This window comes from Mustelus asterias, chromosome 19 (assembly GCF_964213995.1).
Source record: "Mustelus asterias chromosome 19, sMusAst1.hap1.1, whole genome shotgun sequence".
Lineage (NCBI taxonomy): Eukaryota > Metazoa > Chordata > Chondrichthyes > Carcharhiniformes > Triakidae > Mustelus > Mustelus asterias.
In genome coordinates this window covers 56,070,342-56,083,502 of record NC_135819.1, presented here as the reverse complement: position 1 = coordinate 56,083,502, position 13,161 = coordinate 56,070,342, and the positions used below count along the sequence as shown (strand labels likewise).

Genomic DNA, 13,161 nt, shown 5'->3' with positions numbered 1-13,161 from the left:
CCTGGGGGACTTAAAGCAGAGGCAAATAAAACCAACAGAAATAATTTAGCCTCACAGAAAAGCGTGACAGCTGCAATGCGGTGGAAATAACGTGACAGAAAATCAAGACAGAGTCACAGGCAGAACTTTAGTTTATTATGGATCATAAATTGATGTTTATTAAGACTGTCACAATAATTCATGCAATTAAGTCCAATCATAAATGTTTAATAATATCCTCTGTGGCAATTGAATCTGAACTCAGTCTAGGCTCATTGAAATGTAGAGAAGGAAACTTGCAGCTTCAGAAGCCTGCATCACGAGGACCCAAATATGAAGTGAGCCGCATGGTATAAAACTATAATTAACGAAGCAAAATGCCAAGTGGAGGTGGATGCAGTTCTAATCTTCTGACAGCTGAGATGAATCAGCACCTATTTACGTTCGAACAGCAGAAGAAATTTTCCTTTCATCTGCTGCGAATGAAACTCCTGAGGAAACGCAGGTACTCTTGTAAACACAAGAGGCATTGATGTTTGCGAGGCCACACTGCTTCCCCATTGTTATTTGAGAAGTGAGAACTCTAAGCCCTGCCAGCATAGTGAAGGTACTTCAGAACAACCTTACAGGGCTCAGATTTCACACATTTCTTGAAAGCGCACCATGACTCCTTAAGACACACGACCCAGATTCCTGACATTGGGCTTAGAAACATAGAAAAACTACAGCACAAAACAGGCCCTTCGGCCCCACAAGTTATGCCGAACATATCCCTACCTTTTAGGCCTACTATAACCCTCCATCCTATTAAGTCCCATGTACTCATCTAGGCGTCTCTTAAAAATGGGGCTTCTCTTGTTTCTTTCTCCTCATTCACCCAGAAGACCGATTTTCTATTTTCGCTTCTTCCCATCCTCTCTGAGGCACAATGAGCAGACTGTAATCATACAACTCAACACACTGGAGTTGGAAACTCTATGGATACTGTTACGTCAATCCCAGCACACAATCTCATGAAGGCATGGTCGAAAAGTAAGCCTGACCATGCAGGAGGTCTTCTTTAATATGAAATAGGGGTCCTATGGAATGCATGGTATTTTGGGGCAGAAGTGTTCAGAGCATGTGCCATGCACTCTCCAAACAGTTTTACTAATGATACAGTTTAAGGGGTTCCTGAAAGCTAAGTTTGAAATTATTCGTACATGACAGGGCCCCAGAAAAAATAATCTCGGCCGTTGTCAACCCCAGCATCATACTGCCTTCATGACTTCTCCTGCACTTCCCACACCACCCCAGGACTTACCTCGCTGCCCGGAGGTTACATATCACGGGCGGCACGGTGGCACAGTGGTTAGCACTGCTGCCTCACAGCGCCACGACCCCGGTTTGATCCCCGGCTCGGGTCACTGTCAGTGTGGAATCTGCATGTTCTCTCTTTGTTTGCCTGGGTTTCCTCCGGGTGCTCCGGTTTCCTCACACAGTCCGAAAGACGGGCTGGTTAGGCACACTGGCCATGCTAAATTCTCCCTCAGTCTACCCGAACAGGCGCTGGAATGTGGCGACTCGGGGATTTTCACAGTAACTTCATTGCAGTGTTCATGTGAGCCTACTTGACACGAATAAATAAACTTTAAATATCAGCCCAAATCTGGCAAGCTAGAATGGGATGCATGTTTGGGGGTGAACATCAGAATGGATCTGGCCTTTCCTTGGTCAGAAAGGCTGGGTGGTGGGCTGTCCATTGTCTTATTGGGGATAGTTAAAACCCACCCCGTGGAATGTCAGTTCAGGGCCAAACTCCGAATGACTCTGAAAGGAAGGAATGAGACTGTAGGTATTCTCACTCTGACATCAGGTCAGGTCTAAGTTTGGATTCCAGCTGCATTTACACTTTAACTGTTGCTACATTGCTCACAGCACATCATTGCTAATGTACACAAGACAGCTACACAGAAAAAGCTCTTCTCTCCAAATGACAGCAATCACATGTTGAGAAATCATGTTCTCCCATTGTCAAGAAAGATTTCACAAATTGGATCCCCATTCACCTTCAACTCATAAGCGGGCGGGACGATGTCAGGGACCCTGTCTAACGTAATTTCTAAGGGGATTCAACTCCCTGCACGGACCCAAGCCCTTCTCCCCATGCCTGGGAAAATTGCCTCCCACGTAATATAAAGCTGACTGCAGACTTGGAACTTTGAAAAGGTCAATTGACTCACCGGCACACATTCTTCCATTCCATTAATTCTCCCGTCAAAACAGTCAACTGTCTGCACTACACCAGGGGCTACGTTTCAAAAGTATTTCATTTGCTGGAAAGTCATTTGAGATGTCTTGAGATTCTGAATACTTCTACCTATACAATGGGACATTATTCCCAATATTAATCACTCTTTAGGTAAACAACTTTTTCAAATATCTATTTCAAATTGATATTTCATGAATATCCATTTATTTCCTCTGCTCCTACTTTGCTTGCACACTTAATGTAGTAATCTAGGTTTACCTTATCTACATCGGTTTGTATCGTGTTTGGTTTGATTAATCCTATTCTGTAATTGCTTTCTTTCCAATATTCTCTTCTATATTTGAGATCAATCTCATTACTCTTTTCTACTTTCTAATCCTCGCACATCAAATTCGTGCTGTAATCACCAAAGCAGAACACCAAGTTCTGAGCATAGTCTAACCCATGACTTAGCAATGTTTCTAGCATACTACTCATTTCTGGAAATATTTTGGCGTGACTTCCAAGTTTCATTTGCCAGCTCACGGTCACTCATTGTTAACCCACACCTTGCATTTTCTTTTTAATTATGTGGAAAGGCCTTTGAAATGAGGATGCTAAGACCCATGCTTAAATTCCATACACAGATCGGAAGACAAACGAAGAGGTGCTTGAAATTGCAGGAGTAAAAAGAACTCTAACAAAATGGCATCCCAAAAAGAAAATGTTAGTGCGTTGGGCATGTGATAAAAGTTGAAGAGTTACAGAGATCTTTCCTCGAGGACAAAGGGGAACTGGGTAGCAGAAAGAGCGGTAGACCAAGGGCTCGTTGAATGACAGACGTCACGAAGTGGTGTGATGCGTGAGGATGGCGTAAGATGGATGAGCATGACATATCATGACAGCAGGTCTCCTGGTAGAAGTATCTACAAGCAGGACAAAACATGTTGTTGTGGTCTGTTTGCTTTCATGAGGTTATTCCAGATCTGTTCGACAAATCAGCAACAGCAGTAGGCCATTCGGTCCCTCAAACCTGTTCTGTCATTCAATAAGATCATGGCTAATCTGATTGTAACTTCTATCCCACATTCCTGTCCACCCCCGATAACCTTTCACCCCCTTATTAATCAAGATCTATCTAGCTCTGCCTTTAAAATATTCAAAGATTCTGCTTCCACTGCCTTTTGAGGAAGAGTTCCTGAGACTCATGACCCTCAGAGAAAAAAATTCTCCTCATCTTAAATGAGCAACCCCTTATTTTGAAATAGTGACGCCTAGTTCTAAATTCTCCGACAAGAGGAAACATCCTCTCCACATCGACCCTAGCAATTCCCCCGAGGATCTTAAAGGTTTTAATCAAGACGCCTTCTAAACTCTAGTAGATACAAACCTAACCTCTCCAACCTTTCCTCATAAAACAACCCGCCCAGTCTTGGTATTAGTCTTGTAAAACTTTCTCCGAACTGCTTCGAATGCACTTACATCTTTCCTTAAAAAAGGAGAGCGACACTACACGATACTCTAAATGTGGTCTTACCAATGTCCTGTAAAGTGAAGCATAAACTCTCTACTTCTGTAATCAGTTACCCTCACAATAAGTGATAACATTATATTGGCTTTCCTAATGACTTGCAGTACCTGTATGCAAGCCTTTTGTGATTCATGCACTTGGACATCCAGATTCCTCTGCATTTCAGAGCTCTGAGCTCTTACCGCTTAAGTAACAAAATGGATGACTTCACATTTACTCATATTGTCCTCCATTTGCCAAAGTTTTGCTTCCTCTCTTAACCTTTGTCCCTTTGTAGTCTCCTTGCATCCTCTTCATGATTCATTTTCCTACCTATCTTTGTGGCGTCAACAAATTTAGCAACTAAACTTTCAGTCCCTTCATCCAGGTCATTTACATAAATTGTAAAAAGTTGAGGCCCCAAGCACTGATCCCTGTGGCATCACATCCTGCCAACCAGAAAAAGACCCATTTACACCAACTCTGCTTCCTGTCAGCTAGCCAATCTTCAATCCATACCAGTATGTTGCCCACTACACTGTGAGCTTCTATTTTCCGCAATAACCTTTGATGTGGCGCCTCATCAAATGCCTTCTGGAAATCTAAGAACAGTACATCTACTGATTCCCCTTTATCCACAGCACAAGCGGATCACATCCAATTAGGACCACATACTCATTGGGTCATGGGAACTGGGACATCCATAGCTGACTGCCTATCCTTAATTATGTACAATTTGTTTTTCTGTTTGGAAGCCAGCATTTAGTTAGCACACTGAGTAAAGAGCAACTTATTTCTTTCTATCAAGGGTGAAAGTGACATTGCATGTTCTCAATGAAGCAAAAAAGTGTGGAATGCCTTTGCGATGGAAGATGGCTATTTTCATTTGTGCAGAGGGAAGATCTAAATCCTGTGGCCAAAATCAAAGCAAATATTGGGATTAAGATCAACACCTCGAGGAATGGTCATTAACAGACGGCAAGTGATGAAAAAGCATGATAAACAAGTTTCCTGACTGGAAAAAGTATTGCCTTGAGGTCTGTTTCACCCAATTTAGTATTTTTTTGTCCCCAGCTGAATTGTACCTTTTTCTGTTCTATCGCAATCCAGTCATTTCTTATCCCAGTCCAGTCTCTCATCCTTTCACTTTGCTGAATTCTCTCTCTTTTCCCTTTCCAGCCCAGTTACTGAAACAAGTCGTGATACACTAACTCACTTGGTGCATCCTCAATAAAAGTGATGGCTCTTCCTGCATTCCAAATGATGTACAAAGCTTAAGAACCAATCAAACAAAATCTGTCTTTTCAATTATTTTGTATTTATCCTGATAGAATTCTCCAGCTTTTAAATCATTTTAAATTCTATCCCGTTTTTAAAAACACACACTCATCTAAAAGCAGATAGACAAGTCCCACAATTAGAGTTTTTTTTTATTTGTTCGTGGGTCATGGGTGTCGCTGGCTGGCCAGCATTTATTGCCCATCCCTAGTTGCCCGAGTGCAGTTGAGAGTCAACCACATTGCTGTGGGGGCTCTGGAGTCACATGTAGGCCAGACTAGGTAAAGACAGTAGGTTTCCTTCCCTAAAGGACATTAATGAACCAGATGGGTTTTCCCAACAATTGACAATGGTTTCATGGTCATCAGCAGATTCTTAATTCCAGATATTTTTTTATTGAATTCAAATTTCACCATCTGCCGTGGCGGGATTCGAACGCAGGTCCCCAGAACATTAGCTGAGTTTCTGGATTAATAGTCTAGTGATAATACCACTAGGCCATCGCCTCCCTCCTCATGTCGTCAAAACGCGATATTGATGAAACTCCAGCTGTTTTTTCATCTACAGTTCAATTGTCAGCTCAAACTCTTCACTTGTTTTTAGCAGCAATTACTAGTCTGCATTATAGATTGAACTGACCCTAACTGTTAGCCCCAAACAAGGGGAGTAAACATTAGGCCTCATCCAATTGACTACTGAAAGAGTCATGGCAATTTGGAACATGGCGCAGGCTGTGTTTCCTGAGCAGGAAACCACAGACCACACAGGGTGTTTAAATTCTACAACAGTTAACAGTCCAACATACACAGAATTTAGAATTTTTTTTTACAATAAATATCTCAGTTCAGTTTAGATGAAGGATCTTCAACTTATTGGATCCCATCCTCCCAGAATACCAAAGTTGACAATCAATATTCTCAGGTAGATTCATGGCATGAGCCACTTTCTGCCTAAACACTGGATCTTAAACTGATCCTGGCACAGGGATATATTCAGTATCCTGCACCAAAATCTCAGAATTTAGAATCATAGAATCCCTCCTGTGCAGAAGAGGCCATTCGATCCATTGGGTCTGGACCGACTCTCTGACAGAGCATCTTACCCAGACCCTCTTTCTCGTTTTATCCCCATAATAGCCCACACTTACCATGGCTAATCCATCTAACCTGTACATCTTGTGACACCAAGGGGCAATTTAGCATGGTCAATCAACCTAACCAGCACACTTTTGGACTGTGGGAGAAACCAGAGCAACCAGAGGAAACCCACGCAGACATGGGGAGAACATAAAAATTCCACACAGTCACCCAAGGCCAGAATAGAACCGGAGTCCCTGGCGCTGTGAGGCAGCAGTGCTAACCACTGTGCCACCATGTCGCAACAGCTAAATAAGCTCAATGCTATCCAGGACAAAGCAATCCACTGATTGGCATCACATCCAACATTGTAAATATCCACTCTCTCCACTACTTAGAAAGACAGGAGCAAGAGGTGAATGGGAACACCCCCAAGTTCCCCTCTTCAGCTGCACATCAAGCTGACTTGGATACATTTCAGCAACTTCATCGTTGCTGGGTGAAAAATCTGGACTCCCAACCGAATACAAGAAATATGCACAGGAGTCGGCCTCACAATTCATTTACTCAGCTTTGCAATTTAACAAGATCACCACAAAAATTTCGCCCTCACCTCCACCTTCTCACGTGATCCCATCTCCCTCGAATCCCTCGGTGTTAAAAAAAGCCTCATCACTCAGTCGTAAACATTCCTATCAATTGACTAGTCACACCTCTCTGGGTTAGAGAATTCCAAAAATTCACAAGCCTCTGAGTGCAGAAATCTCTCATTTTAGTTCCAAGAGCAGCAGCTCATCACATAGATGATGATGGTTCAAGAAGGCAGCATGCGGCCATCTTGTCAAAGGCAATTAGGGCTGGATAATAAATGTTTGCCATTGATAGCAATGCTCAATCCTAGGAATGAACTTTTTAAAACTATAATGCCTGGAAAAGTTTGCACCGTACATTTCTTCTTTGCATGGCAACTACCTTCTCCCTAATTTCGTCACCGTAGCTGCGATCTTGGTTGTTTAAGGCCAGATTTAAATGCAAGCCTTTTGAGAGAGTGTAACTATTTCTTAGCAATGAGAAATGGCTAGATGACTAAATTATGGGTACACATCAGCAATGACTATATTAACTTGTCTGAGGTTCCCTTGTGTGAATACCATCCAGAATATCTGTCTACACAGATAAATTTCGAGTGAAGTTCAGTCAATCAGTGATGATCACTCACTTGTACAAAATAAGGTGTGCGGGTTAGGTGGATTGGCCATGCTAAAATGCCCCTTAGTGTCAGGGGTACTAGCAAGGGTAAATGCATGGGGCTGTGGGGATAGGGCCCAAGTGGGCTTGTGGTCAGTGTAGACTCGATGGGTCGAATGGCCTCCTTCTGCACTGTAGGATTCTATAATTCTATTCTATAAGGTCTCACCCACTTTGTGTAAAGGTGCAACCATCCCAGGAAGCGAAGTGATAAACAAAGGAAACTTCTGAAGGATAACCTTATACCTCAACACATTCTCCATCAAACGGTTGTGAAGAATTGCTTTACCGAATGCTTTGTTGAAAGGAACATTTGAAATGAGTAGCAACATTGTGTTCCCATATCACCACATTAGGACTGCAGGCTTTTTGTTAGAATGCCAAGTACATATTACAGAGGCAGAAATAAACTTGCACGTCAGGTACTTACTGTGATTTGTTTTCTTTTCCAGGGTCCAGAACTGGTGCCCCATCATAATGCACAGTAACTTGTTCCCGCCACCTGCATTTCAGACAGGATTACCTGCCTAATGTTAGACAGGTATCTCTCTGATCATATGCAACATTCAGTTACCTTGTTGCTCTTAATTAGCTCATTCATTCTGTTGCATATTATTGTGCTGCTGCAACAAGGTGCCAACGATATAAGTGCAAGCTCTGCTCCATACAATTCCAACCCCAATGGTCTAAAGCAATGGAAGTTGTCAAAATCATGAATAAAATCATCCAGCATTACAGTGCTGCTAACTACAGTAAACTGTGCATTGCAGAGAAAAGGGATCTCTTTCTTTTTCCTTCCTCCATGGACTCTTAAACCCAGACTAGTTTTTGTCTAACCACTACTATATTAATCATCCTTGCCTTAACTCTTTTCACTCATTGTAGTCTTACAATGAGGGCTTTGAGTCTTTGACCGCCTCTTCTCAATCTCAACAAAAGCACTTTAAATATATTAAATGTATTACCAAGGACAAATGGTACTTACAGTCTGGAGAATTTGGAGTTTGCCGGTCAATAAAATTGATAAAGTTCTCCAGGAATGCTGAATTGTTGATTGAAGGAGTCAGTCCATTGCAGTATTCCCTGAAAGGCATTGTTAACACATACACAGTATAACAGCTTTCCCATATGTAAACGGATACGGTCACTACCAGAATACACACACAACCACAGGGGCAACGAGACGAATGATGAGGACAATTGACACAACACATCACAGCACACAAAGCACAGCAATCTCAAAAAGACGTAAAAGACACTGACTACGGAACAACATCAACAGGATTAGGCGCAAAAGGTGCCAACTATGGTTAGAAGATTCCACTTGCCAACCAGCCATAGGTAATTAGTTTTTTAAAACATCTATTCTCCACCTTTAAATTATCATCAGGGTGTTTTATTTGCATCAAATTTTAAATGCTCTTATTTCCTGTTGTGTCTATCTGCCTGATCGAATTCTGCGTGACCTGTTGCTGGGGTCATCACAACCCAATGACTGTCAGAAAGATGGTACTTATTCCCAGAATTCACATTCTCTCGTGACTTCAGTCCCTTTCCTTTCCTGAGGGAATGGTTCGCGTGGAGGGGCAGGCCTGTGAATGTCAGTCACATGCTAATACCTTATCCAAGTTGCTATTCCATGTTTGGGGGTGGGTTGGTGGGGGGTGGGTGTGGTGTGGTGGACATGAGAGTTGGAAACCTGGATGATTCACACTCTTTAGTCCAAGATGGGTCTCAGCTCCTATTCCCCAATTAAGATCAGTTGACTCAGCAGAGAGCAGGAGTTAAAACCAGGATTGTCCTGATTTGTAACATGTTGCAGCAAACTTATCCATTTGGCTAATCAGAGGGGCCTAATTATCTCTGCCAAAAATTCATGCGCTTCTGTGAGTAAAAAGTTAACTTAAGCGAGGGTTTTCCACTAACATCTCACTCAGCAATCACTGAACAAGAGAGAGTGGTTTTCCACTCTCAAAGCCAATATTTAAATCTGCCAATGCTACAGCTACCGTATTACAGTATGTTCCAACAAAAAGACATTTGATTCTATTTCTTGTTGAATTCAAAGTGTAAAGAGAAGTTAAACAGGGGCCCGAGGCAACGGCTATTAAAAACAGGTTTTTCACCATTTTCTCATGTTTCTGATACTCTCTTTCTGCTGCAGAGTGTAATGCTCACTCCGCTCTCGTACGTCTCTTCTCCTGCTTTGAAGGTTAGAACAGGAAAACATTTAAATGGAATGATGAAAGGCTTCTACCACAGTGTGCAGCTCATTCAATAAGGACACTTGCGAATATAATTGCATGATTGCCGAGATCCATGTGCTGTCAATTTAAAAATTTGCTTCAGCGATTCTCCCGTTTAACTATCAAGAGCTGTGGAAATTGGTTAATATGTCTCTTGCAGCGAATCAATTTTGTACTCGTACTTATAAATTGGTGCTTGTTTTGTTGTGAAAGAACCTCCATTATGCTGTAATGCTTTCAGTTTATATTGCTCTGGAAATGTGGAATTGTCACTATTCCATGCTCTATGTGCGCTGCTGACTCTGTAACATTATGACAAAGGTCCCACTTGAAATATAGCGCTGACTGACCTTTGTGTTAATCTTAAATAATTGGACCCAGAACATTATTACCATAGAAGTCCAGGCAATGAGCAGCCATTCGAGACAATCTGACGCATCTGCTTTTTTCAAAAAATGTCCTTCAAAAATATTTTTACTTCTTTCTTTCTTCTCTGCTCTTATGTTTTGATTTCTTTGCTTCCCATCTGCATCGTCCGACGTTCTTGTTTCAGTTTATTCCCTCCTAATGTCGAAAAATGTGCAGGTTATGTGGCTCGGTAATGCTAAGTTGCCCCTTGTGTCAGGTGGAATTAGTGGGGTAAATATGTGGGGTTACGGGGATAGGGCCCGGGTGGGATTGCTGTCAGTGCAGGCTCGATTGGAGGAATGGCCTCCTCCTGTACTGTAGGGATTCTATGATTCTAATTGAAGTCTTGGGGGAACTAAGAAAGATGTTAGAACTTCTATTCACAACCATAGCCTTTTCCTTTGTGTTGGTATATGAATGCCAAAAATTAAATAATTCCAATGAACAAATATTCTCAGTGCAATAATAGATTGTCGGAGTACATTTTTATTGAAATCAGTACTTATAGATTCATTCAAATTTGGTATGTTCAAAAACACTGCATATTTTATAAGGTTCCCAGGCACCTTGTTGCTGCCAGGACCTAGGATGTGTGGGAATGCTAAGAGCGCTGAGAACTCAGTGAATGACTCTAACTCTTTGCCTGTGAAAAACACATTTCCCTTCTATAGGATTTGAACCTGTTGCTGAAAGTGGACAAAAAGGAAACTCTTTACCACAGGCCAACCTCAACATTTTTCAAATCCTGTCCAAAAATCCGGAGATCTCCCGAAGTTGGCAGCAGCCTGGACGCCTCTAAAGTCGGTCATCCCAGTGCCAGCAGCTCCTAGGTTACAGCAAGTCAAAGCCCCTTCTTCCACAAACAGTCATGCTTTACATGCGCTCTCAAAACAAAGCATTAAACAGAGCTACCTTGGGGCGAGATACACATATCCTGTGGTGTCGAAGTTATCGGGCATTATTGATTCTAAGTCTGAAAAGAAACAATTGTTAAGGTGCTCATTATTCCTTCTGCTTGTACCTTATAGGTAGCCAGACCTCGATATGGAACAGTTTGAACAGACTTTCCTCTTACCGAAATAGCAAAAATAATTATTCGCCAACTAATTTTTTTTCACAAAAGTGCCGCATTATAGAAAATACACAGCCAGCAGACAATACTTCATATAAAATAAGTAAGCTAAAGCTATTAATGTAATGATAATGGACACCAAGAGCTAATAGATAAAGATCAGATACGATAAACACAGGAGAATATCCAATAGGGATAGGAGCACTAGTGCATTACAGTATACTCTATAGACAATACAACGAGGAAATTGACCAACAAAAAGATACTTGCCCTTGTGTTTGGCTGTCAGAATCCATCAGAAAGAGAAAGCAGGGAACAGGAAAAAGGGTCAAGTAGAAGGGATTATAAACAATATTTTATTCAATGAGTGCTTGAATAAAAATATTGTGCTATACTGGGAAACTTAATGCACAGTAGAAGTCTGAAAAAAGACACACTCGCTTGCAGACTGAAAACTGTATGTGATCACCATTAACGTTACCTTCGAGAAGCTGTATCATTGAAAGGTCTGTTTACTGAGCAACAAATGGATCTCAACACAAAGATAATACAAGTCTGGTTATAGCTAAGGCCCGAGGTGCAGGTAATATCATGCGCAGAGTTGAATATGACAAGCAGCATTGCACCCCTTTGAAAAGTGAAGGACCTTTAGCTCCCCCTCAAATAGTATTCTTCAATGAAATGTAGAATGAGTTGCAGTCTGAAATATGGATGAATTAACATGAAAGGCTGAACATATTGTGCATGTCTCTGCTCATCGTTATAAATCATGACTTTTTAAAACATATATTTTTGGATATTAATCTAGTTTTAAAACCTTTGTTTTTTTTAGATAATGGTAAATGACCTTGCTGTGGGTCTTAGAAATTCAGTTCTTTGAAAGTATACAAGCAGGAATTGAGGCCCACATAATTGAGAAATGAATGCATGGAAACACAATCTCCAAAAGAGTTGCGGTTTGAATTATATCTGATTATTCTTCTGAACTTATCCATGTGCTGTAAATGGTATTCTTCAATTCTAAGGCTGTTATTGACCTATATGTGCCTGTAACATTTACATTTCTACTGAACAGCCTGAAAGACCAAAGGCAATTTCCAATTACAGCATTAGTGTTCGAATGTAAACCAGAACAGTAAAATGCACGAGACAAAATGAGTACAGTGCGTATCATATCGTTTAGTGATTTCCTTCTCACCTTATCACTATATCCAATTGCTTTTTGGTCTCTCCTCACCCTAAGCTATAATGTCAAATAAGAATGACTTGGTGTTGTGGTGCAGCATGTTGAAGCAGTAGACAGAACCATGGACTTGCACAGCAATTCTGTTCAGCTCCTGATCTCATCCAAAGTGCTTCCAACAGGCAGGAAGTAAAATAAATAATAATTTGAAGCAGACTAGTTCCCAGGTTTGATCCATAGCAGCAGTTGGCAAGGCTATAGAGCAGATTGGCTATCCTCTTGACAAAATAAATATCCAAACTACACACCCATACAATACCCAAAATACAATCCTCATAATAGCCCAAAGAACAGCTGAAGAGAAAATTTAGTCAACGCCATAGAACATAGAACAGTACAGCACAGAACAGGCCCTTCGGCCCACGATGTTGTGCCGGGCTTTATCTGAAACCAAGATCAAGCTATCCCACTCCCTATCATCCTGGTGTGTTCCATGTGCCTATCCAATAACTGCTTAAATGTTCCTAAAGTGTCTGACTCCACTATCACTGCAGGCAGTCCATTCCACACCCCAACCACTCTCTGAGTAAAGAACCTACCTCGGACATCCTTCCTAGATCTCCCACCATGAACCCTATAGTTATGCCCCCTTGTAATAGCTCCATCCACCCGAGGAAATAGTCTTTGAACGTTCACTCTATCTATCCCCTTCATCATTTTATAAACCTCTATTAAGTCTCCCCTCAACCTCCTCCGCTCCAGAGAAAACAGCCCTAGCTCCCTCAACCTTTCCTCATAAGACCCACCCTCCAAACCAGGCAGCATCCTGGTAAATTTCCTTTGCACTCTTTCCAGCACTTCCACATCCTTCTTATAGTGAGGTGACCAGAACTGCACACAATATTCCAAATGTGGTCATACAAATTATTTC

General features: G+C 41.6%; 1 protein-coding gene across 2 annotated transcripts in view; it reads right to left on the bottom strand.

Annotated features, from left to right (window-relative positions):
* The window catches only part of LOC144507961 (voltage-dependent calcium channel subunit alpha-2/delta-1), a 669,448-nt gene that overhangs the window by 78,417 nt on the left and 577,870 nt on the right, over window positions 1–13,161 (bottom strand). For both annotated transcript variants that reach the window (XM_078235568.1, XM_078235569.1), the window contains 2 exons: window positions 10,888–10,948; window positions 8,307–8,404 (listed from right to left, as the gene is read on the bottom strand). In XM_078235568.1, the coding sequence (XP_078091694.1) occupies window positions 8,307–8,404; window positions 10,888–10,948 (159 nt within the window). The remainder of the gene's footprint in view (window positions 1–8,306; window positions 8,405–10,887; window positions 10,949–13,161) is intronic.